At 39.8% G+C, this 23,888-nt stretch overlaps 1 protein-coding gene across 1 annotated transcript in view; it reads right to left on the bottom strand.

Annotated features, from left to right (window-relative positions):
• USP45 (ubiquitin specific peptidase 45) overlaps positions 1 to 23,888 on the bottom strand; it is a 56,435-nt gene that overhangs the window by 15,680 nt on the left and 16,867 nt on the right. The window contains exons 6-9 of the mRNA XM_086482449.1: positions 18,389 to 18,534; positions 17,017 to 17,112; positions 14,783 to 14,913; positions 2,080 to 2,167 (exon numbers count right to left, since the gene is read on the bottom strand). Of these exons, the coding sequence (XP_086338575.1) occupies positions 2,080 to 2,167; positions 14,783 to 14,913; positions 17,017 to 17,112; positions 18,389 to 18,534 (461 nt within the window). The remainder of the gene's footprint in view (positions 1 to 2,079; positions 2,168 to 14,782; positions 14,914 to 17,016; positions 17,113 to 18,388; positions 18,535 to 23,888) is intronic.

The raw sequence follows: 23,888 nt of genomic DNA, 5'->3' as shown, positions 1-23,888 counted from the left end.
GTTTAACGCTGGTGTCAGATACAAGACACAAAACCACAGAGAAGAGGGAAAAGTGTAACATGATTTTTTGTTCATTCCTATAAGAAGTGCCATGTCATGTATTATCTCTATTTCTCATCAAAACTGTCAGGACTTAAAAACAATTAATCCCAGCAGGGACAGGGAAGCAGGGGTGGCCGTGGTCAGCTCACTCGCAGGTGGATGGCAAAGCAGCCGGCTGCCCTTTCAGCAGGGCTTCCCTCTTCCCAGAGTAAAGTTTAAAAGCGGCGTGAAAGGTTAGCGGCTGTAACCCCTGCTACAGGGTTCTGGTGGCAGGCACGTCGCTGCAGGCTGTCCCCAGCCGGAGGCTGGGTGGTGGGGAGGCTACAGGGGCAGCTGCCAGGCTCCCGCGGCAGGTCGGGCCGGCGTGGTGGCCGGCACTCATCATGGGCCTGACGTTTGCCGTTTGTCACACCGTCTGCAGACCCGAAACATGGGATATTAAAAAAAAAAAAAAAAACAAACAAGAAAGAGCTTTTACCAATACTGTTGGTGGCGGAGCAGCCCAAGGTGACAAGATGTGTTTGCAGTAATTAGGGCAGCAGAGGGGTGTCATTGCAGGGTGAGGTGGGACCAACCCCTCCCTGCCTGGTGATGGGGCGGTGGAAACACTCTACTGCCCGAAAGGTCACTTCAATCCCCACCATCTTCCATTACTCTTTTGTGGTAGCTAATGTAGCTGTCACCGCTCTCTAATAGTAAGTGATTCAAAAGGCAAATACAAACAAGGGTTATCACAACGACAGCACGTTCACTGGTGAAACAGGAGACTGACTTGAGGGGAAAGTGCAATCACCCACTGGAGAAGCTGCTTAGTTCTTGTAATAATCCTGCTTTTTGTGAATCCTCATTTGAGAAGCAAACAGTTTCCACGTTTTATTACATGAAAACTGACAAACAACAAAATAAAGTTTCCCTCTACTGCAAAAACATGACAACTCTTTTTTAACTAAGGTCACTGCTTCTGTTGCTGTGCCCTGTTCAACACCTTATTTGTAAGTGTGACAAAGTCAAGGTTTATCTGTTTCTCCCTGCAGTTAGTTCTGCTTATTATTTCTCCCTGTAGTTCAGTTCAATATACTGCTGACAAAACCAATATATATTAATACTCCGGTAGGATGGGGGTTCGTTCAGCACTACTCCAGTGCCAGCAACTGGGCTCAGACACAGCGTTATATCTCATCTCCAAGACAATTCAGCTCAGGATCATGACATTCATCACATTACTAAACGAGAGGGAGGAGGAAGTACACTGGTCAGTATGAGATTTAAGGACCTCCTTTTGAGGAGACTTAGAAAAGGCTATTTACCAAAATATCACCTGAAAAGATGGTTCCAAGACTAAGTCAGGAAGATGAAATCAGATATGGTCAAAATAGTTTGAGCAAGCAAACACACGCTTTCTTGTATTCAACAATGTAGGAATCAGAAATAACAAAGGAAAAGAAACATGCAAAATCACACAGGGACATTCCTAATATAATATAAATGGTTATATGCTTAGCACATTTAGATAGAGATTATAAATAATGAAACGCAGCACCTTATTTATAAAACAAGCAGTTCTTCACACTTTCAAAAGCTACAAGAAACTTTGCAAGATCTTATTTTTGTCCTTTTTTTTTTCATTGAACTAGATTTCAATGAAAATTATGGGCAGCACCACAGCTAGGACCTGCTAATTTCTGTCCCAAAGCTTTAAAATGCAGTTTCCCAGCTAGATCAGCTTCTACTTCTACTTTCTTGACCCCTCTGAAGTCCTTTTTTTGTCCTTTTGTTTTTTTTAAACATAAATCATACTCTTTCTACTGCTGGCTGAAACTTTTATTCCAATCAGCAATTTAAGATATCAACATGAATATAATTAAACCCTCTTTCAAAAAGTTATTATTTTTCTCAAGATAAAGAAAAAAAAACAGCAACTGCTACTCCATTAAGTACGTCTTTAAAACATCAGGAACATGAAGAACATTGAAGCAATGACTAGTAGGTTATCATATAAACAAAGAAGTTCGTTAAAACCACGCGCACAGACACTACCTTTGTTTCTTCAATCCTCATCGCATCCAACAGATAGTGCAGAAGCTCCTGGCTGTCCTGCTGCTGGAACCCCTTAAATCGAGGAGCCCTAGGAAAGAAGCGGTGAGGAACTTAAATTTACATTGGGAGGTTCTTAATGAGGCACGGTCTACATCAGATTCTTGTTGGATGCCAGGGGTACAAATAGGTGAAATCCCTACTGGACCTAACGGGGCTTCAAGAAGCTTCTGGTGTGGTTGTAATTACAGCAACAAGGCTGCACTTTCACTTGGGCAGCATTTTGACCCTATTGGGGATGGCTTGACTAAAATACAGCTTTGCCAGTAGAGTTTCATGCATGCTAGCAGCACTTTCCTGACAGACGACACCAGTACTTCTGTATCACCAAACATTCCCAATGTCATGGAGAGACAGAAGATGTGCTTAACCTCTCTTGCTATCTCATTCTTCTGTCTATCAAGGAGAAATCTCAAATGTGCATAGAACGGTCCGTACATAGTAAACCAGAAACAGCACTATAATCTGAACTGGAAAAAGATGATCTTGAAATGGAAAGGAAGTCACAAGGTTATGCATCAAACAAACAAAAACTGTGGGTCAGAATCCAAATGAGAATTTCTTAACTTCTTAAACAGAAATATGTAAACCATCTCTTTCAAATGGCTCCACAGTCAACCAAGCCAGTAATTTGCACCTTACTAAACTGAGGGAACAGTCAATGAGTAAGATGGTAAACATGACATATAGCATATGAATTTCAAATGCTATTAAGAAAACTTAAGAGAAAATTATAATGGTATGATATCCTGATATATGTAATTTACACTATATTCAATTACTCTTCTATTTATACTAAATTTCTTCAACTAATATTATATATATTAGTGATAAATGTTCTAAACGTAGAATCTCCATCCTAACAGCATTCCTAATCAGAAAAGCCAGGGTTTGGGGTTGGGTTTTTTTGGGTAGGAAGAGTTAATCACTCTTACATTATCAGATAAGAGTTACTCTTGTACTTGCTTCATAGAAGTTTTAAAAGGACCTTTTAACATCATGAATTATCAACTCATACAATACCCACATCCAAACTCCTGTTCTACAGTCTAACAAACTGCAATACTTCACACATCTGAAATTCATGTTAATACACGCAGTATTACCAGAAGCAAACAAAACGCAGCTTCACTTCTAAAACTGAGACAATCTCTTGACAGTTATTTTGATTGAGACAATACATTTGAATCCAGAGTCCAAAACCGATCAAAACCTGAGGCAGGTAATAAACTGGATACACATTGTCTGATTCCCCCCCCGCCCAAAGCTTCTTATGGGAATTGTGTACTCAACTGGTTTTGACAGCAAAAAAAATCTGAGCTGCAAACTTCACCCGTCTTCTGCATGAATTCAAAGGAACTCTCCTTACTCACCTATCAAGACAACCAAGTATATCAAGTATTTTGCTCTCACTGCATATCGAATACAAAGACACTACAAGTTCCAGCTTTTTTGCAATTCCTGAGGGCACCAAAACCAAGTTATCTGGACAAACAATGGAAGATCATAAACTATCCACACTGTTACTGTGATTTAATACTGCTACATTTCCTATCACCATTCACTTACTTTACTAATCTGAATGGACAGCATTAAAAAGAAAACCCTGATACGACACTCTTTTCTCACACTCATCAGGTTTAGAAGATGGGAGATAGTGTGGTCCGCTCCATCCAAACTTCATAACGCCTGGAAAAATATTTTAAAGTCTCATTCCCGTGCTGTATCTGTAGGCACGGGTGGCAGATATGCCAGCCCCAAGCCTACCAGAATTGGTTCCTGCACAGCTGCCCCCTACAGGGATTTCCCTGGCCACCCCCAAAACAGGAGCAAGCAGCATCTCAGGCTGAGCACATGAAGTGGCCTGCAGGAGAAAAACACAAGGCTGCAGCTCTCCAGCTGTGATTTTGTCTGTGAGGTGAGTGATAAGTACTTCTTGTATAACCGTGTGACACAGCCCTCCTTTTTACAGTAAAGTTGTATGAAGGAGTGCTTTTTTGCTTTGTTTTTGAGATCCAGACAAGCTAAAAAGCATTAGAGCTTCAACTGAAAAAGAGACTGCTTCTGCATAAATAACGTCATTACATTTTGGATCTGTGATACTGAATAACTCAGATTCCCAGACTACGAGCCCACCTTCTAGAATAATATATACTGGCTACTCAGGTTAAACAGAGATCTAAATCACCAAAGACTGCAACAGCTTCTTTAAAAAAAAATTCAGTGCACTTCCAAACTTTTAATCTCTAGAAATTAAGTCTCTAAGGAAAGGGTCTATGCACCTTAGAAAACACACATCTGGTGTCACCCTTGTCCTCCCAGGCTACATCGTCCTTTGAGCTGTTCTCCTCCGTGGTGCCTGGCCACAGCACCAGCAGAGACAAGTCAGCTCGTGAGTCAGCCCAAGGACACAGAGGGGACACTGGCGCTGGCTGAGTTTGTACACTGGGCAAACAAAAAACGAAGGCTCCACAGGAAAGGCGATTCTTTTTTAGTCTTTTTAGACCACCACCAGCAGCATCTGCATATGACCCTCCTAAACCAGAAGAGGAAAAACATCTGTTTTGGAGTACGCTACCATTTACACCAGTGATGTTTTAGGCAACTGCACAGGGGTAACGTTGCATCTGTTCATAAGACAGCCATTCAGTAGTCTCAATCACTGCTATTCAAAACCTGGAGGTTCCTTTTTTCACTACTCACAGCATCTAAATATACTATAAATACCATATTTTGCAGGCATAGATTACACAGAAATTACAAAATACACTTATGAATGCATGGATAGAACCTGAAGGTGTTACTGAGATAACCATAGCTGGACGGCTTCTCATAAACAATTTGGATGTCCAGCTGCTTGCAGCCCCAAATCAGACTGTATCAATATTCACTACTAACGTATCTCTATTCGTATTGACTATAACTTACTGGGAAACCATAACTGTCTTTCCAGGCAAGTTATCCTTTAGATCTTTAATTATGGTCTTGGACCGATTCATCTAAAATGGGATTTGAAATGGTAGGGTTTTTTGCATTTCCAGTAACACCACCAAACGGCAACTGTGACCTGCTGCATACTGAGAAGAGCACGTAACCACGTGCACTCCTTCCAAAATCTAGCACAGGAGACAACCGGCTGAGCAGAGCTCAAACAAGAATTTTATCAAGCTGGCAGAGCAGCCAGAAAAACCAACCACTTAGTTACTCAATTTTATTAAACACATGTTGAGCCAGTTTTCATTTTCAGCCTCAGATCGCACGCTCTGGCTAACCAGTACCTCGAGCTGTGAATACACATCAGTGTTTTCTCCAGGCACAACGATCTGACTTGCCCGGCCATGCTCTTCAGCTGTTCTAGGGTTCCTGACGGTGAGGTTTCTTTCCCACTCAGGCACTAAACCTGCTCAGGTTTGCCTTGGAAGTTTGTGCTCATGGATAGGAGAAATTAAAGGTGATCACAAAATGCATCAGATGTGCAACGTGCCTGCAACAGTAAAACTTAAAGCTGGGCAAGATGTCGAGATGCCAAGTTAGGGCACAGCAGCCCTGGGCTACAGGCAGGACAGTGATGCAAGGGTCTCAGTTCTGAACTGCTCGCTGGAGGCACTTTGGGATGTAACTGGAGAAGGATCTACAGTGACGAGGCATCTAAGGTCAGTGCCTAAAATTAAGTGGAATAAATCTCGACCTGCATATGCAAACCAACATGTTGACATTTACAAATATACTTTCACATTTGTACTTCATAGCTATTTTTTAACACAAAGTTGACAATATCCCTAGTTAAAAATTATTTAATCATGCTGCTCTACTATGAGGCTTACCATAAAATCTAGAATCAGCAGAGTGGGTGATATTTTTAAGCATTCATTTTAAAGTCAACATTTCTTTGCATGTGCAGGTCAACCTAAAAAGTTAATTTCAAATTAAAAAAAAAATCCATTAATTCAAACTTGAAAGAGTCCTCTTAAAAATAAAATATTTTGGTTTAATGTTATTCAAATGCAACTTTTTGCTTCTATTAAAATCAAATGTTTCATTTCCAATTAATTTGATTATAAAAACCAAATACATTTTGAAAAGTACTGAACCTTTATTTTGAATCCAATAAACCACTCAATATACATTATCAACAAAAAAGAACCTATGTACCTGCATGCATATGTTTACCTGCATGCACAGTTTCACTTTTCAATTTTCTAAAACAGTTTTCTCATTGTTTCTTTCACTGAATGGCAAGGAATCTGAAAGAATCTTTTTTTTTTTTTTTTTTAACTCAGATGCCGAAATCAGTTAAATTCTGAGAAACCTAGTTTTTTAGCCACAGTATTATCATTAGTTTTCTTTATGAGAAATTTCTTGCTTTCCTGAGACAGTGAGACTCAATGAGTATATTCAGCCTATCTCCTCCAATACATGCACATTAATAGCTCCGGTGTATAGTGAGAAAACAAAATCTTGCATTTGCTCAACCTGGATCCTGGTACTAATAGGGATTTTTATTTTTTTTGGCCACAGAAGTAGGGCCACTGCAAGAGACATTACAGTAAAAAGGAAGAAAAAACTAATAATTACTTGATGAAGAAGCAAGCAAAAACTCCATCGCTGTCACAGGCGGTTGTTTTCATTGTAGGCACACCTCACAGAGCTACATCTTCAACGCAGATCAGAAAAAAGCCCCACACATACCTTTCATTACTGTTTATGGTTTGCAGTTTCCCACTGACGAACATACGATAGTAATTTCAGATTAAAATTAATTTCCTAAATGATATTTCACAGGAAACTTGTTTACCCATACGTTCCACACGGTTTTACTAGCTTAAATGAATGGGTGAAAAAATTAACTCTGCCATGGCAGTTTTTCATTTCTCTTAAGTCTTTCACTTCAGTAGCACATAGTGCATCTACGAGGACACCATTATTTAGGCTTTTGTGTGCTTGTATTAAATCCTCTTCCAACCTGTCATAAATCTACATGCTTGGATTTTAATGGCAACAAGGATGATGGGAACGTCACCGCTACCACTTTTAAAAGTGAAAAGGCAGGGAAAGTGACTTGTAAAGATGCTACATAAGGTCTGAGTCATTAACTTGGACTGACAAATGACGTAACAGTTAACACTGCTTAACATGTAGTTGATCTGTCATTCATGTACACAGCATGCTATGTAATGTTGTATACGATTCTGAATATCTGATGTTCTGTGGAAAAACATTTGAGATTAGGGCATCTGGTTTTGGGAGGAAGCCACAAAAGAAAACAAAAACAAAACAACAATGAAAAAAAGATAATGCAGTGCATTTACTGGAACTTCCTACACTTATAAACCAGTATTAGGGGGAAAAAAAAAGGAATTAATCCATGCTGATACACAGAAATCTGACAACTAAAAGATGTGTGCTCTCATCTCCTTGAAAATATGCTTCAAGCAAGATCCTTGGCAAAAGTGGGGGACTTGAAGATGGTTGGTTGAGTTGACCGCTCACAGATGTGCTGACATATGGAAGCCAGTGCCAATGCGATACAACCTGTTGTACAGTGTCAGCAGGATAATGACAGAACAGGTTGAACTCCTGCTAATGGCCATAAGTGGTGAAGGACAACTGTGACATCTACACGCATACGACTTATCTAGCCTCTCATTACTCATCTGGAGACCAGTTACGACTGCGCGACTGTCAGTTAAAGAAATACTTTTCATGATGATCGACTTCCTAGAATGTTTTAATAATAAAACCTACATAATAACAATTTTTTTAAGAAAAAACCCAAACAGTTCTCTACGCATTAATATTTTTAATTCCTATCTTATAGGAATTATATAATAACCAAATAAACCAAGCTATGCTTCAAAAGCAAAACTGGGATACAATTACCGTCATTCAATCACACTGCACAGAACTGCCACACCTTTAGTGTCTCTAATAAAAATCCCCTCCAAAATCACCCTTTCAATATTTATTGTCTTTGAGCAGAAGATAGCCTAATACCTTGAAAAACTTTAGAAACAATAGTATGTGCTTGAAAACAGAAAACAGAACGTACTATTTGATTTTTTACACTAGTGCAATATGCAGAGGAACCCTTTCAATAGGGAAGCAAAGTAGAATGTTTACTTAATGTTAGACTGGGAGAAGAAATTTTGCTTATCTGCAGATGAAGATGTTCACCTCTCAGGATTGACCAGTTACCAATGAAAGTTACCAAAAAAAGCACGCAAAGGGCTAGTTTTTTTAAGTTACCACAGTTCACAGGACTTACCTTTCTCAGTGACGCTATCAAATACCTATTAGCTGTCATTAGAGAATAGCTAGAATGAAAAGTTTTATTCTTCCTAAAACAATCGTTCTCATTAGTGATCCCAAATTATATGCAGCACTATGACAGAAAAGAGAGCAAAATCCTACAGCATGATTAATCCCCATGATTAATCTTATCTCACATCTGCCCCACAGACATACGAGTTCTGCTACCATGAGGTCCTTGGTATGAAAAAACCCAACCAAACATGGGCTTGTCCCCAGATGTAATTAACAAGTAACACCAGACATGCCTGTCCTATCTTGACGGCATGGACAGGCAGCACTTAGCTCTCATTTGGACATGCTGGCTGATTTCTTTCATCTTTTTCTATCTCACCTTCCCCCGAAAGAGAAAACGAGGCACCATCACTTTCTTACAATGCATCAGACCTCTGGTACCTGAGCAAAAAGCACTTGTTAGAAGTAGCTCTGAATGGACGTAATAGCTGACATGCTACAACAAAGCCATTTCCCACTTGACCATCAGAGGGAAAATACATCTCTCTCTACCAAGTAATAGAAATACCTGTCTGCGGAAATTTCTTCCTACCAGCTGGTAGCCAAGTGAAGGCCTTTAGGCATGAGGTCCTGCCTCCCTATAAAAAAGTTTTCTCTTTATATGGATGTCTAATCCTTCTTTCTTCCTTTAAGTCCTGCTAAGATTTTCAACAGCACTCTGTGACAGCAAGTTCCACAGGTTAACTCTATAAAATGTTAAAAACCACCACTGTTTCTTCCCCTGGCTCTAAATCTGTTGCCTTCCACAGACAGCTCCTTGAACTCTTACGAGGGCAGTTAAGTGAGCACAGCTAATTTATCTTCTATCATTTATCATCTTCTCTTGCTGTCATCCCTCCTTTTCACATCCTCTTCTGCCTAAACTCCCAATATCCAAGTCCCTCTTGATGTGAAGCCTTCCTGGTTTTGTTACCTCTCCCTAAATCTCCAAACTGGCTTTATCTTATGTGGCTCTATTCTGGTTATCATGAGCATTGCTACTGAGGATACACCTCCAATGTACCTAATGAAATTACAGGTTTTCTCCTTCATTGTATCTACAAGCATTGCTTACGTAGCTCACCGATACCTCACACACTGCAAATACTTGCCCAAAATGCTGCACAGGTCTTCCTCCTGACTGGAAGAAGTGAACAGAAAACTCAGGAACAAGCGCAAATGACTCCTGCCAATGCACACTACTTATATACGCAATTAATCTCCTTTGCATTCATAAACCTTCTCCATCCAGCTTTGTTAACTTGTTCCAAAAATTAAGGAAACTCTGACAAAGTTAACTGAAATAAAGACGTGCAAGTTCGCAACTGCTGCTGCATGGAGAAGATACAATCTCCTCTGTCAGAGACCTCCTGAACATGATGCAGGACCGTCTGCAAGGCATGTGGACGCACAACAGGGACTCAAAATCATTTGTCACAATTGGTCAAGGAAACATCAACTATGTGTTCTGCTGCTATTACCTTTAAATGGTAAAAGTCAAACGTGAAAAATAAGCAAGTTGGAAATCTTTTCTAAAAAGAGATCTTCTGCTACAGCAATATTATTTTAAAAGAAAAGGCTCAAAAAGACTCCTAATTAATGAGAAAAATCCTGATCTCGTACAACATTACCTCAGTTTCCCTCAGCACTTCCTCTTAGAAGTGATAACTGCAGAATGCTCTAAGCATTGCTCAGGATTCCCTCCAAAACTAATCAATAGTCCTAACCGGACATGACCTCCATTCTATCAGTCCCACCGTTGCCTTGAGTTCTACTTTCTGCACCTGAGAAGGAAGGATGAATACTCCTCGGGAAGGGAAGACCTATGTATGTTTCATGACCACCGATAAAATCTTTGTCAGGCAAGTATTTTCTCCTGCACGTTAATGTAGCAATATAATACCCCTATAAATAATTATTTGGTGGAGGTTTGAAGCAGCTAAATTCTGTAACTACTTTCTGGACTCATCACTTACATGCTGCAACATTTAGCTGCTACACAAATCTAAGCTTTCTTCCACCAATAAAATTATTCAATCATAACAAATAAAAGAAATAAAATTTATGTCCTCTTAATATATCAGTGTTGCATTAGTCACTAAGTCTCCAGATAAGTCAGAAGTCTGCAGTCCTGATATTCAGCATAGTGGAAAACCAACAGAAGGGCCCCGTAGCTATGCTCACAATCTGTCCTCACAAAACATCTGACAGCTGCAACACTAACAAAATTAACAGTGGATGAATTAGTACCAGACGCTAAACAGTTGCTATAGAAAGACTCATCCATTTCTTTTCTTCTTCTCCCCTTCTTCAACCTGGCTACCCCACCACTTGATAAAATTAATGCTCAGTATCATTTTTTTCTTTTGTTATTTAATTTAAAAAAGCACCACAAATACCCTTTCATACACAAGACGATGAACTTCACACCATGATCTCCCTAGACTCTTAAAGAAGCAGTTCACAGTTGAAAGGACTGTGTCCCAGTTCTCTTACTGCTTTTGAGCAGCAAACACGCATCCACTTGCAGCGTTTCTCACTTGCAGGTTTTGGGATCCCAGCCGGTGCCATGACAGAGCTGCACCCGAACAAGGCAGCACCACGCTCTCTGCCCACACCTAACCGCATTCCTACGTGCCTTCACTCGCTCCTTTTTATCTCTTCCTTCCTTCCCGGCCTTCCTAGGTCTTCTTTCACTGAGCATGTTTCAATTTTTGAGTAAGGATGCCCAGTTCAAATGTGAACATTCAAACTCTTGCGTAACGCAACATCTGAAGCAGGTGGAGTCCTGAAGTCCTACAAGGACATCAAAAAAAGCAACTCTGGACATCAAATTCAGAAGTGTTATTCCAGTGTTGAACTGGAAATGACGAAAAGTGCCAGGTCTTAAATTATTCAGCTAACTTTGCTATATCTTGCATCAACTGATCTAACAGGAAAATACATCACCATTCAGCTAGGAGATTAAAACCCAAAAAACCACCCAAACTCATCAATACCAATTCAATAGAAATTTATATACATTTTTATATATATAATCCAATTGTGTCATCAGGAAAAAGTAACCATTTTTAAAGGATCAGCCTTCTGCTACACATGAGAAAAATAGTATTAGGAAATTGCTGTGTTACTTTTGGGCTAGATACCACACTGTAACAGTCCTGACAAGCAGGTAGATCTAAGTATATAAAGAACAGCAGCAGACCATCACCTGCCAACAGCTTCAGCATTTCAACCATTCCCGTCTGTAAGAAGCCTAACAGGATTTGGAAGTGACTATACCAAGTAAAACGTCTATATTCTGCATGACGACTCAGTGTGCATGTCCCTGTTTTTCAAGCTACAATCGACTATTCAAAATAATGTTATGGTAAACAGTGGGACTGGGAAGACAATTTCTGGGTCACAGTCCAACTCCTGACATCACAGACAAGTACATCCTATACTATCTGCACAACCTGCTTTATAAATTCTTTACTGAAGAAAGGTATGGCCATATCCTGTAGACTGGGACTGAGACAGCAAGATCTGCGATGGGGAAAGAATAAATTTTAAAAAAACCCAAGGTTGCAACTGAGTCAGCAAAGTTTTATATAAAATATATAAAACCAAAACATTATTATTAGAAGTCCTTCCCCATGCCCTTCTCCCCAGTATTTAACTGACTTGTCTTTGTCTGACATATCTCTCTGAAATACAAACTTTTTTTCAGTATAGTGCTTCCTTTCACATATTCATCCTGTCATGTCTTTAGGAAAGATGCTGTTCAAACTTTACTTGATAAGTAAAAAGAGTTTGTGCTAATGCATGTGAAGACCACAAGTAGTGCATGCCTTTAAGATTACTTTATTAACACGACTTCTTGGCAGGATTCAAAAAGCACTTTACAGAGAATGCAGCAGCAACACAGACTTCTTCCTAGCTGGGACTCCTGCAATCTTGCCAGGGTCCCTCTCTCACTTCAGCTTTGCTAAAGAGTAGGAAACCAATTTGAAAAGATGAAAAAAGACTTTGTAAAAATGGCATGACAGAACACTGCAATCACACTGTTTAAGTTAATATATAGTAAATGTATTCAGTTTGCAAAGATAAAGATTTCCCGTCCTACTTTCACCTCTGCAGACTGCTGAATTTGCTGAAATTCTCCCTTCTTTCTTGCTTACATCACCATCAGCAAGAAAATAATCAAAAGACCAAAACCTTCTGTCATACCTATGCAGTCACTTACTGCCCCGAGTATCAATTTCTTGCTATCAGGATGTGGCTGACACTTTTGTTACTGATATTAGAGCTAGGAAAGAATTTAAATCTGAGTTGTGTTCTGCAAGGCTAACAAAAGTAACAAGTAGGTACGAAGGCAAAAGATGGTAGAAGCTGATAGATACATGTCTAAACAGCAAAAGTCTGCTGCCCACGTTAAAACATATGTTAAAGTGTATGCCCACGTTAACATGCGTGCCCATCTTAAAGATCAAAAAACAACAACAAAAAAAGAACAACTAGATATCTGAGATTTAACACCGATAATAATTGGGTAGGCATCACTTGATTACAAAAACACACACACACACACAGAGCAGATACAAAATAGGTATCACTTCAAAAACACAATGCCATCCAAAGTGCGCTGCATCGTGATTATTTTACAATAAGTTTGCTAAAGTGGGCTGCAAAACATGCTTTACATCACCTTTTCCTGTCTATCCTTGATACTTATAGAGAAAAAACTACTGTCTTATTTCACAGAATCACAGAATGTTAGGGGTTGGAAGGGACCTCGAAAGATCATCTAGTCCAACCCCCCTGCCAGAGCAGGACCACCTAGAGCAGGTCACACAGGAAGGCGTCCAGGCAGGTTTTGAATGTCTCCAGAGAAGGAGACTCCACAACCCCTCTGGGCAGCCTGTTCCAGTGCTCTGTCACCCTCACAGTGAAAAAGTTGTTCCTTATGTTAATGTGGAACCTCCTGTGCTCCAGCTTGCACCCGTTGCCCCTTGTCCTGTCATTGGCCATCACTGAGAAGAGCCCAGCTCCATCCTCCTGACAGTCGCCCTTTACATATTTATAAACATTAATGAGGTCACCCCTCAGTCTCCTCCAAGCTAAAGAGACCCAGCTCCCTCAGCCTTTCTTCATAAGAGAGATGTTCTACCCCCTTAATCATCTTTGTATAATCAAACTTTTGAGTCAGCCCCAAAATAGGAGGAGGAGGGAGGAAACAACATATTTTTCTTCCCCATGTATTTTTCTTCCAGGTAGATAATGCTAAACAGAGCACTGCTGTTGGACTCAAAAATCACATTTTATACATATTTACTTTTACAGCTCAAAAGAAACAAAGGGAAATAAAGTACAATAGAAAAAATATAATACTAAATTTCTGAAGTTAAATTTTGAGGATAAAGTAATAACTGGTTTCTTCACCAGAATTAAATTGTCCCTGCTCTAGTCTAAAAGCTTTTGTTTCTTTGTACCATATTTTCAGCCCATGCTTGCACAGTGAGCTTGTCCTGGAACATCATGGTAGAAGGCTGCAACTTTCCTCCTAACTCTCTTGCTGCAGAACACTTAAAATTCCACACAATAATACAGCAGCAAATAAATTAACATGCATTATTCATCTTTTTAAATGTGAGATTGAGCTATATCAGTTACTCTGCTTCTACAGCTTCTTTTACTTGTAAAGTCAGTATTTAAGTTTTTGTATCAACTTTTAAATAGGTCTTCTACAGGTGTTTTAAAAACCAAGATTGTTTGCATCATAATTGAAGGCACCTACAAAGCACCACTGTAAACATTTTCCACACCAAGAAACAGGAGTTTCTTTAGGGCCTGTAAGCTCTTTGCAATCTGGAGCCATATGCCATTTCAGTACTGCTTCAAGTCCTTACTTGTTAGACCCTTTTCAATTTTGAATCGATGCCAAGGTCAGACATCATAGCAGAGGTTTCCCATTTAAAAGCTTACCCTTTTTTTTCCAAAATACCTACATATGCTTTGCAATACTAGGACAGCTTTATGCTAATATACAACAAAACTTGAAAGGTAATTCTATTTTCTTCAGTTTTACCATGCCCTCTTCTGCCCCCTCACACTCAGTTCAAAGCCCACTGAAGTTAGCGGTTATGGACTGGGCCACACAGTTCATGAAGAGCAGGTACAACCCTGGAGCACAACAAGGAACCCTGGAACTTTAAAACCTGAAGACGACATTTTCTGGACTGCACAGTAAAAATCTAATGGCACCTTAGAAAGGACAACAGACATGGCACACTCAGAAACATATCCTTGGAAATTAAAAACAAACAAATAAATAAATATAAAAGATACTGACAATACGTACTTTTGACAAAGCTGGCTGAACAGCACTTTGGGAGAAAGAGGACCTTTTCCAGCCTCCCTCATGCTGTGAAGGAACAAGAACATTGCTGAAGTCAAAGGTCCTGGGCTGGAGAGGTTTACCACCAAAGGATCCTTCAAAGCAAAGGTAAATTGCACATCAGATTTCAAAGTTAATCACACTCAAGATCTCAAGTTAGTACATTTATGACAAAGAACAATGTAACTTTCAGACTTCGGGCTATTTTTTTCTTTAAATGTTGATGTCACCTATATGATTGAAATAGTCGAAGAGAAATTTATTATTTTAGCAGTAGTAGCTGCAAAATTAAACAATTCTTGTCAAGCAAATTGGCTGGTAACACAATAGTTTTGGAAACAGGCATGTCACTGAGCCAGCCTGATTCTCACAAAAACAGACTACCTCCCGTATTACCTGCTTTACTCTTACATTCGCACGCACTGAAATTCAGTTGGTAGAGACAAGGCGGGTGCTGTCCTCCATGGGCCAGTGTAAGACAGAGCTCAGTGGCATCCCATCTGCTCAACTTTAAGAAAGGGGTGGCCAGCCTCTCTGACCTGTGAGCCACACACCGAAATTTCCACACATCCAACAGCCACAGAAACAAACCCTGTTCCTCCAGCAACCAGGCGCTGGGAAGGCACCAGCAGTGGTTCGCAGCGGGAGCCGACAGCAGACCCCATAGGTCTGCCGTGGCAGCGGGGGGACAGGCACAGGGCGCAGCCCACACAGCCCCTCCTGGTGTGAGATTTGCCCCAGCCAGCAGGTCCTGGGGCTGGAAGGAGCCGGCCAGCAGCGACCCGAGCCAGTCTCAGAGCAGGAGATGCTCCTGCACTGCTTACGTGCCACGTCTGACTCAATGCCCACAGGCCACCAGCTTTCCTTAACGCACTCCCAGGTTCATACGTGACCACAGTGGTCCCTACTAGCTGGCCTGACCTCTCACAAAAAAAGATTACACCTGCCAGACAAACAATTAGAGAGCCTCGTCCAGAAAGCAGGTCTACACAAAACGTAAGCGCTATGAATACGCACAAATACAAAGTATTTGCATTATATACACTATCAAAAGGTGGAAAAATGTGGGTTACCAAGCAGTAAGCTGGGAGCATCTACATTAGTATTAGACTACTGTAGCCCTCTAATTCTGTGTTGACATACAAAGATCAGAAAACACAGTTTTTGCTTTAACGATCTTATTTACATTGTAAGCATTGTCATTAAACAACAACAAAAAAATCTTTCAACCTTATGGCTGTGCAAGTTTCTCATCAAGCATAAGCCAACGTACCACTGGCTTTCTAAGCCTCTGGGCACAAACAAGCTCCAGACCTCTGTGGTGGCTCAGGATAACTTAGTGAAACATGTTGGTGCTCAGAACTGCCACTGGAGGAAATACAGACAGCAACGTAGTGAATTTCACACTGTTCTTGCCTGGAGAAGCTATGAACATCACCAACAGCAACATACAGAAATCTTCATCATTTCAGAGGTATCTGAAACACAATCCCATCCCTCAACCCTCACTGCCACCAGAAAGCTCCCAGCAAACAGCAGAAAAAGAAAAAAAGAAAAAAAAAAGAATAAAAAATCCTCTGTAAACTGCTTTCTTTAGCTAGCAGGGGGGAAAGGGCTATTATCTTTACTGCCAACGATGTATTATGGAAACCCAAGTCTGTAAGACATGACCAGGAGCAGCAGCATGTTCTTCTCATAATTACCACAGGAGTCTCTTTCCCATATGCCCGCAATGAGCTTGAGGACAAAAAATTTGGTCCTTACTGAAATTTTGTTTCTCTCAGTTTAATCCTCCAGCCTATGAAGCACCTGATGAACGTTACAAGCCTTATCAACTAAGGGCTGGAACAGACTGGAATAAAATATTTCATTAATGCTTTCTAGAGCCAAATATACTATTTCCTGTATCATACGTTCATATTGAAGAAATTACACGGGAAACAAAAATAAGCCAGTCACTCTTTCTTAAGGTCAGGCATTATTCGCTACTTCAATGCCATAAAATGTGAAAGGAAGTTATTACTCCTCCTCCTCCTCCAGGGCCGAATAATCAGTTTTGTAAAACGAGTGAGTTCAAACATATCATAAACCAGCTAAACAATTAAAAGGCAAAAGAAATGGGAGAGTAAGAGTGTGCCTTTAATAGAGACGCGATTTCCCACATTTCCTCAAATTTGTATTTCTCACTGCATACTTACCAACTGGGAGTCTGAAGTATGACAGATTTTTAACTTTGTTCCTTTCTCCTTCATCTCATACATCAGTTCATTTAGTACGTGAGTCTGTGCCAAGTTCTTAAAGAAAAAAAAAAATAAACCAAAGAAACACATGCTGATCTTTCAGCTATACATTTTCCTTTAGTTATAAATTCTAGGTTCAGGGTAGACAAAACCAGATATATTTCATAATGTACAACTGAGGTTTAAATCAGACCACTAGAAAAAGTAAGTATCACCCTTGTAAGAGCCACGATCATTGATCTTAAACTGTTTCTAAAATTGTATCTGTTTGTGTAATTCCAAAATAGTTTCCTAGTAATAACTTTGTAGTTTTTGTTGAACTACAGGATTTGTTAATTTTTTGTTTTTATGGTGAGCATGTTAGTATCAGAAAACATTTGTTTCTTTTAAACTCTGCAGTCCCCCGTCCCCCCCCCCAAGATGCACAAAGGCTTTGGCACACTGAAAAACATTGTCTCTCTGAATTTAAGAGAGAAACCAACTCAACAGACCTCAGCTTTGCTTCTTTATTTTTGGTTAACTTTGACTGCTGATGACTTAGGTTTCGACAATGCCCCAACTATGGAAAGAGAACAACTTGCAGTAATTCTACTCCTTACAAATTTACTATTTATTTGCTGAGTTTTGTAATCACCACCATAATCACAAGGTAAAGAGTGCCAGTTCATAACACCTTTGTTGCAGTTTTCTCTCATTCGTTCACCCCTGTCTGCACACATACAGATGTCTCTGCTCAACTGACAAGCAATAGAATGGTCCAATATAAAACCTGCTAAGGCTGCTGCTTTTTTTGAGGATGATGGACTAGCTGTACACTCAACATCAATAAAAGTGTATTAATATAGCTCATTCCTCTGATTCTGGTCAGAAAAAAAAACATAATCAATTAAAAGTACTTCTATAACTGCATCCACTGTAGGGGCCTAAAATCATCACAATGCACCGTGCAGACATTTACATTATGCATAAAGTACCACTTTTCACACCCACCAGTATGGTAAATACTGCGCATTACTCATGACTGCCTAATGCTGAACTACAAATAAAACCATATGCTAGAGTACAACCCACGCACACACGCAGTGTGTAAAACACTTGACATTTTCATTTGTCTCATTACTGTGAAAAATGCTACTGATCCAGGAATTCTTCTTTGTTATAACAGGAAATATTGCTTGGATAGCAAGGAGTAAAAAGAATTTGAGAAGGACCTTCGGAAAGCAGAATGAAGACTGGTCACAGTCACAACCTTTTCTGAAGCCCACGGTTTATACAGATCAAGTATTTCTGACATCTGTTAAAAGAAAGCTGTATGATCTTTCCACCTTACCTGCATGACAGCATTAAAAAAGCACGTATTTCCTAAATTATTTATTCCTTTAACTGGAACTGATGTGCCACTACCAGAACTTTTTCCTTTCAGTATTTCACTTGTTTCACTGTTTTCTTCACGGAGTCGTATGATTTTTGATGAACCTATAATTAAACTATAGATTAATGTTACTATATAATCGCATAGTTTAATCAATTCATTCCTTCCATGGATTATGTTTATCATTTGTAACATATGTGGAAAGATACCCTGACGGTACTCTAAGCTGTTTTACATAATCTTTAAAAAGAGACATCAGCAGTTATATCCCTGGGAAAAAAAAATCCCCCCAACCACTACATATATCCAACAAAACCGTCCACAATAATCATACTGTCCCGTAAGACTTCTTCAATTACCCAAGCAATAAATACAGTCAAACAGGCTCCGTTAGTTTATTAACAACAGGCAGTTGAGATGTAACGTTCATTAGACACACTAGAAACACCACACAAAGGCTGCTTTTTGGAGCATTTGAAGAGAGGTAATCAGAAGTTACCACCTGAATGCTGCAAGTCTTTATCAATTATTGCGTCATTTGAATTGCCTCGTACAAATTGGTTAACGGCTGAATTGGAGTTATCAGTTTCTCCAAATGCTACATTTGCTCCCCAACCCACCTCCCTTTGTCACAGCCTGAGGAATGGCTAACACAACCCAAACACATACAATGCCAGTGTTTTATCTTCGAACCACAAAAATTTGATAAAACTGCAATGGAATACGCTACCAGTATAACATCCACATATTTCCCTATTTCCCTTATTATTTAAATAGATGAGGGGCAGCAAAGTTAGACAATCATTAACTTGTAGCCTAGAGGTAATGGAAAGACTTCAGATAGCAACATTTAGCCTCAAATTCTACTAGCAACTTTCATATTGTCATGGTTGCAGGACTAAATATGAACATTACTGACATCTGCAGTGTCTTAAATATTGATTAACAATGCATGTCAATGTAAACGAGTTATGGACTTAATAGATGCCAAGAACTGTGATGCTGCAATCTCTGTCTTGACATATGAATTCATATATTTGTTCTAATGAGTTTCACATTGAAGTCTCATTAAAGTGTTCTTGAGAAATAACTAACAGACCTATTTATGTTAATGAAATGCTCATGCCAAAAGGTTCCTTTATGTACACTCCTAGGTAGCTTCTTGCTTAGGAGATTAAAAAATATAATTAAATAAAAAAGAAGTCATTTAAATATCTATTGTATCTGGTAACAAGGTTCTGACGCAGTCTGTCTGCACCCTATAGTGCCATCAAGGCATAATCATTTTTCCAAATTGTATTCAAGATTGTCAAAACGCAGTTAGAGGTGCTTTGCTGTTTAAAAACATTTTTAAATGTTCTTGGTAATACTGCTTACACAGCTTTAAAATACTCTCCTTTCCACTCGTGTGGAAAATCAAGACAGTACAAGGGCAAAGTAAGAGATTAAGTTCTCCTTGAAAAAGCAAAGTGGTCTTGAATGCAACGAATGACAGCCAGCTTGGGAGCTGCTCACACCCTGAAACGGTCAGTTTTATGGGCTACAAGCAGCAACACCTTTTAATGGACATGCTCATAAGGGGCGCGTGCCGGTGTCTGAGACTCATCCACCCACGCAGAGCTCCAGAAGAATCATAGCAGGAGAACGGAGCTCCAAGTGTCCACGACTCGAAGGCACTGCTCACTCTCAGAAATTTAATAATACAAGTGGACACTTTTTCCCCCTCAGAAAACTGTGCCATACAGAGTAGTGCTGGGGAGAAGAGATGGTTAAAAAGAAGAAAAAAAGAGGAAAAAAAAAAAAAAAGCCAAAATTGTGTAAATAATTTGTGTATTAGTATACCACAGTTGTTGCATTTATCCATCGGCATTCAAAAACATCTGGGACAGCATCTTAAAGTAAACAATGTTCACAAGGCCATCTGGACAAAACTGCAGGCAAAAATTAAAGCATAAGCATATGGAAAAGCAGATTTTTCTCTTCCCTTTAGCAGTACAGGATGACAAATGTCAAACCTAGATCTGTCCACGCTTCACTGTGCTATGCTTTGCAGCACCACCTGGCTCTCCTTGCACAGCCACCAAATATGGACAGCACTGCCACAGCGGACCATATCTGCAGGGCAAACTCAATAAAAGCATTTCACTTCATGGTTAAATGGCAGCTTCACACAAGTAGCAAGGTTCCATTTGCTGAACCTTAACATATAAATTATTTAAGGGAGGGAAAACAAAGCCGAAGCATCCAGCTTTCTGATAAGAGCTGGATGAATATGCAATTATAAAACACAATAAACGAGAACCAGACATCCGATTGCCACAAAGGTGCATAATTAGTATAGGGATAAGGAGAAGTAGTAGTAAATTAAGAAGAGGCCTGTATGTTGTTAGTAAAGTCTTAGGAACCTCCTTTCATTCAGAAGGTTTTAATTACAGCCTTTTGATATTTTTATAATTTTACAAACACAATCCACATGTTTGTATCTGTGAAAAAGTCTTGACAGGAAAGTGTTGCTTTGCCATTATAAATGTTATCTGCTGCCTCGGTTACTCCACACAGATATTTTTAAGGACATATACAGAGCCAGAGGATGGAGATCAGTTTTTAATTTAGCTCTGCTCAGTGTCCCCAGCTCAGTGATAAATGACAGACAGGCCCGAAGCTGAATGTTTAGTTGACATGTGAAGGGTTGGTCAGTCATAATAGAAGATGCTGGTAATGACTGTGATAGCTAATACTTCTACAGATTGGGGCTGGAGGGTCCTTCTGCAAGATTAACCCAAGGCTACAAGCATGTTATTAATCAAAAGGCTAATATGTAATTTTTTAAAGTGAATTTGCACTGAACTGTTTCATGTACCCTTGCCGGCTCAATCTTGCAACCCTGTAATGTTTTAACAGACGTGCTTTCAGATATGAAAAGTGATTTTTAAGCCAGCATAGACACAACAAGGACCCCAGTAGAGGGAATCCATCAAAATGGCTGTCAGCTGCTGCTGCCCACAAGGGCCTTCAGCTCCTGGCTAAACAGGAGAAAAGAAGTAGTCCAAGCCCTCCATCGGCATGCAGTAATACCTGTTACGAAGGACCTTGTTAATGTTATTGAGAACAAGGTGGGTGAGAAGCACAAAAATAATTAAATTCATAGATTGATTTCTGTCTGTAGTTAACTGTTACATCTTTTAGAGAGCTGACATGGTGACCCTCAAGTTCTCTGCCCTTCTCAGGCACTGTGGACACCAGCCTCAGGCCTGTGCCTCTGCAGTGGGGACAGTATGTCCAACTGACAGTTTTGGGCTCACACATTCAGACTATGCCGCTCTGTCAGACTCCTTCTGCAGTTTTGTTGTTGAGGCAGCTTTCTAATCCAGTCACACAGGGAAAACTCTCACCTAAGTTGCGCCTTGATCACCATAACCTCCTTTTCCCTTGACAAAGCATACTGGGCTGCAGAGACACCCTACCAGCGCACTCTGCCAAGATCAACTGGCCAGCTCTCCATCCAACTTGTCACACCCTACTGACCACCTCTTCCTAGGCACCAGGTCAGTGCCTGCCTCTGGTCCCACCATGACATCCACCTCCAGCGCTCACTCCGTCCGTTCTCAGACAGCTGTGTTTCTGCATAGGCACAGCCTTCGTGCTCAGCAAACCTTCCCAAAGTCACCCTGCTCTCCCCCATGCTAGCAAATTCCCACCAGACCTGCAGGAAAGAGGACGGCAGTCACTGCTCCCCTGCTACAGCTCTTGCCTGCAATGCCCCCTGTTCTTGCCACTCTTTTCTTCTTTTTTTTTTTTTTACCTACTTCTGCTCACCTGTAGTCTTGTCTCGTAAGCTCTCCGGAGGCAGGGAGAGCTTTTGTCCCACAGCTGCACAGCATCGGCCTCATGGGTACCTGACTGAGATTCCTAAGCCCAACGTTAACACAGACAATGATTCAGTTCATGAATCAGAGCAAGTCACTGGACCGGGTGTGCAAACACACACGGTGCTGACACATCCACTTGAAAAAGATGTTCAGAAAACTTACCGCAGGTTCCCTATCAATTGTTTTGCCAGTATTTCAAACACTTGCAGCGCACACGGACTTCTTTACCACCCTTGCTGAAACCGAGCTGTGCCTGGGGGTGCAGATGGTATGCAAGCAAAAAGATAAATGACATCCAATTTTTCTTTCAGCCAGGGGAGTAAGGGTTTTGCTCATCTTTTCATGCAACTTTTTTTTTTTAATTAAAAATGAGGGTTCCAGGTACACGCAGTTTTATTCCAAGGTCAAGCCTTTTCTACTGAATACAACTCTGGTACTTCAGCTGAAGGTCTTTACAGTAAAAGCAAGGTTAATCGACTGCCTTTCTTTTACCAAGTTCTCATCACGCTGTATTATGAAATGCTACTAAATTGTCTGGCACTCCTTTTTTATTTAAAAAATTCAAATTTTTTTTTCAAGCTTGTATAACAATGAGAATCTAACCCTTCGAAAAGCAGCAGGGTTCTCTTCTTAAACAGTCACTAGCTTTATGTTTTAAAAGCCCATCTTCTCTTGCAGTGTTACAATCCTATCAAATTAAAGATTACAAACTGCCATTTTATTTCTCTGATTCTGCCAGAATGTTATAAACTAAAAAAACACCTGTGAAAGAGCAAGCTATTCAAGCACCAGTTTTGACCCCCACGTTCAGCTGACTTGTACTACACTTCACAACTAAGTCGGTAGGTGGACAGGAAAGGGAAGAATCCATGAATAAAAATCACAGAATGTCTAAAAAAATTTTTGCTAATGATCAGGTTTAATTTCTTTGCAACGCATATAATTAACAGTAGCCCCTAACAAATAAGTAAACTTGAAAGAAAATCTATGACTGACAACATAAATGTCTTTTTGCTGAATTGTATCTCAGATTTGGAGAATCAACATGTTCTGCTTTATTTTGCTAGTTCATTTTCTTTTTAAGTAGACAGAATAGACTTACATGACTTCAAGGTCCAAATTACACACAGTAAAAATCAATTATGAAAGAACACAATTTTTTTTTTAGCACAATCCTTTGTCAACTGCTAGTATCTGCAGATGAATGCAAATCTGTTTAACACCTATTACCTGTACTGTAAAATTATATATTTTTTAATCTTTGTTTTACATCAGTTTCATCCATTAAAACAGAAATCAAGTTTCTAACTTTCATCTATTGGCAAATCTGGGCAGTTGAACTTATTAGCAAAATCTCATTCCTCTGCTTGACCTTCCCAACAACAAATTTAACTACAAAATTTGGGAATAAATATTCTTCCTTTTCATTCTATTGCCACACAAACCAATTTCATTAACTGCTCTACAAAAAAATTGAGTATGCAATCTTGTGTCTCCACCGACGTCTAATTTGGCTTTTGTAAAGGAAAATATGCGTAATATTCACTTTTAAGCCTGCAAACCAATTTATTTTCTCCAGTAAATGAGCA

This window comes from Leptosomus discolor, chromosome 2 (assembly GCF_034619465.1).
Source record: "Leptosomus discolor isolate bLepDis1 chromosome 2, bLepDis1.hap2, whole genome shotgun sequence".
NCBI classification, from domain to species: domain Eukaryota; kingdom Metazoa; phylum Chordata; class Aves; order Leptosomiformes; family Leptosomidae; genus Leptosomus; species Leptosomus discolor.
Note: the sequence above shows the minus strand (reverse complement) of the source record. Positions and strands in the feature narration are given on the sequence as shown.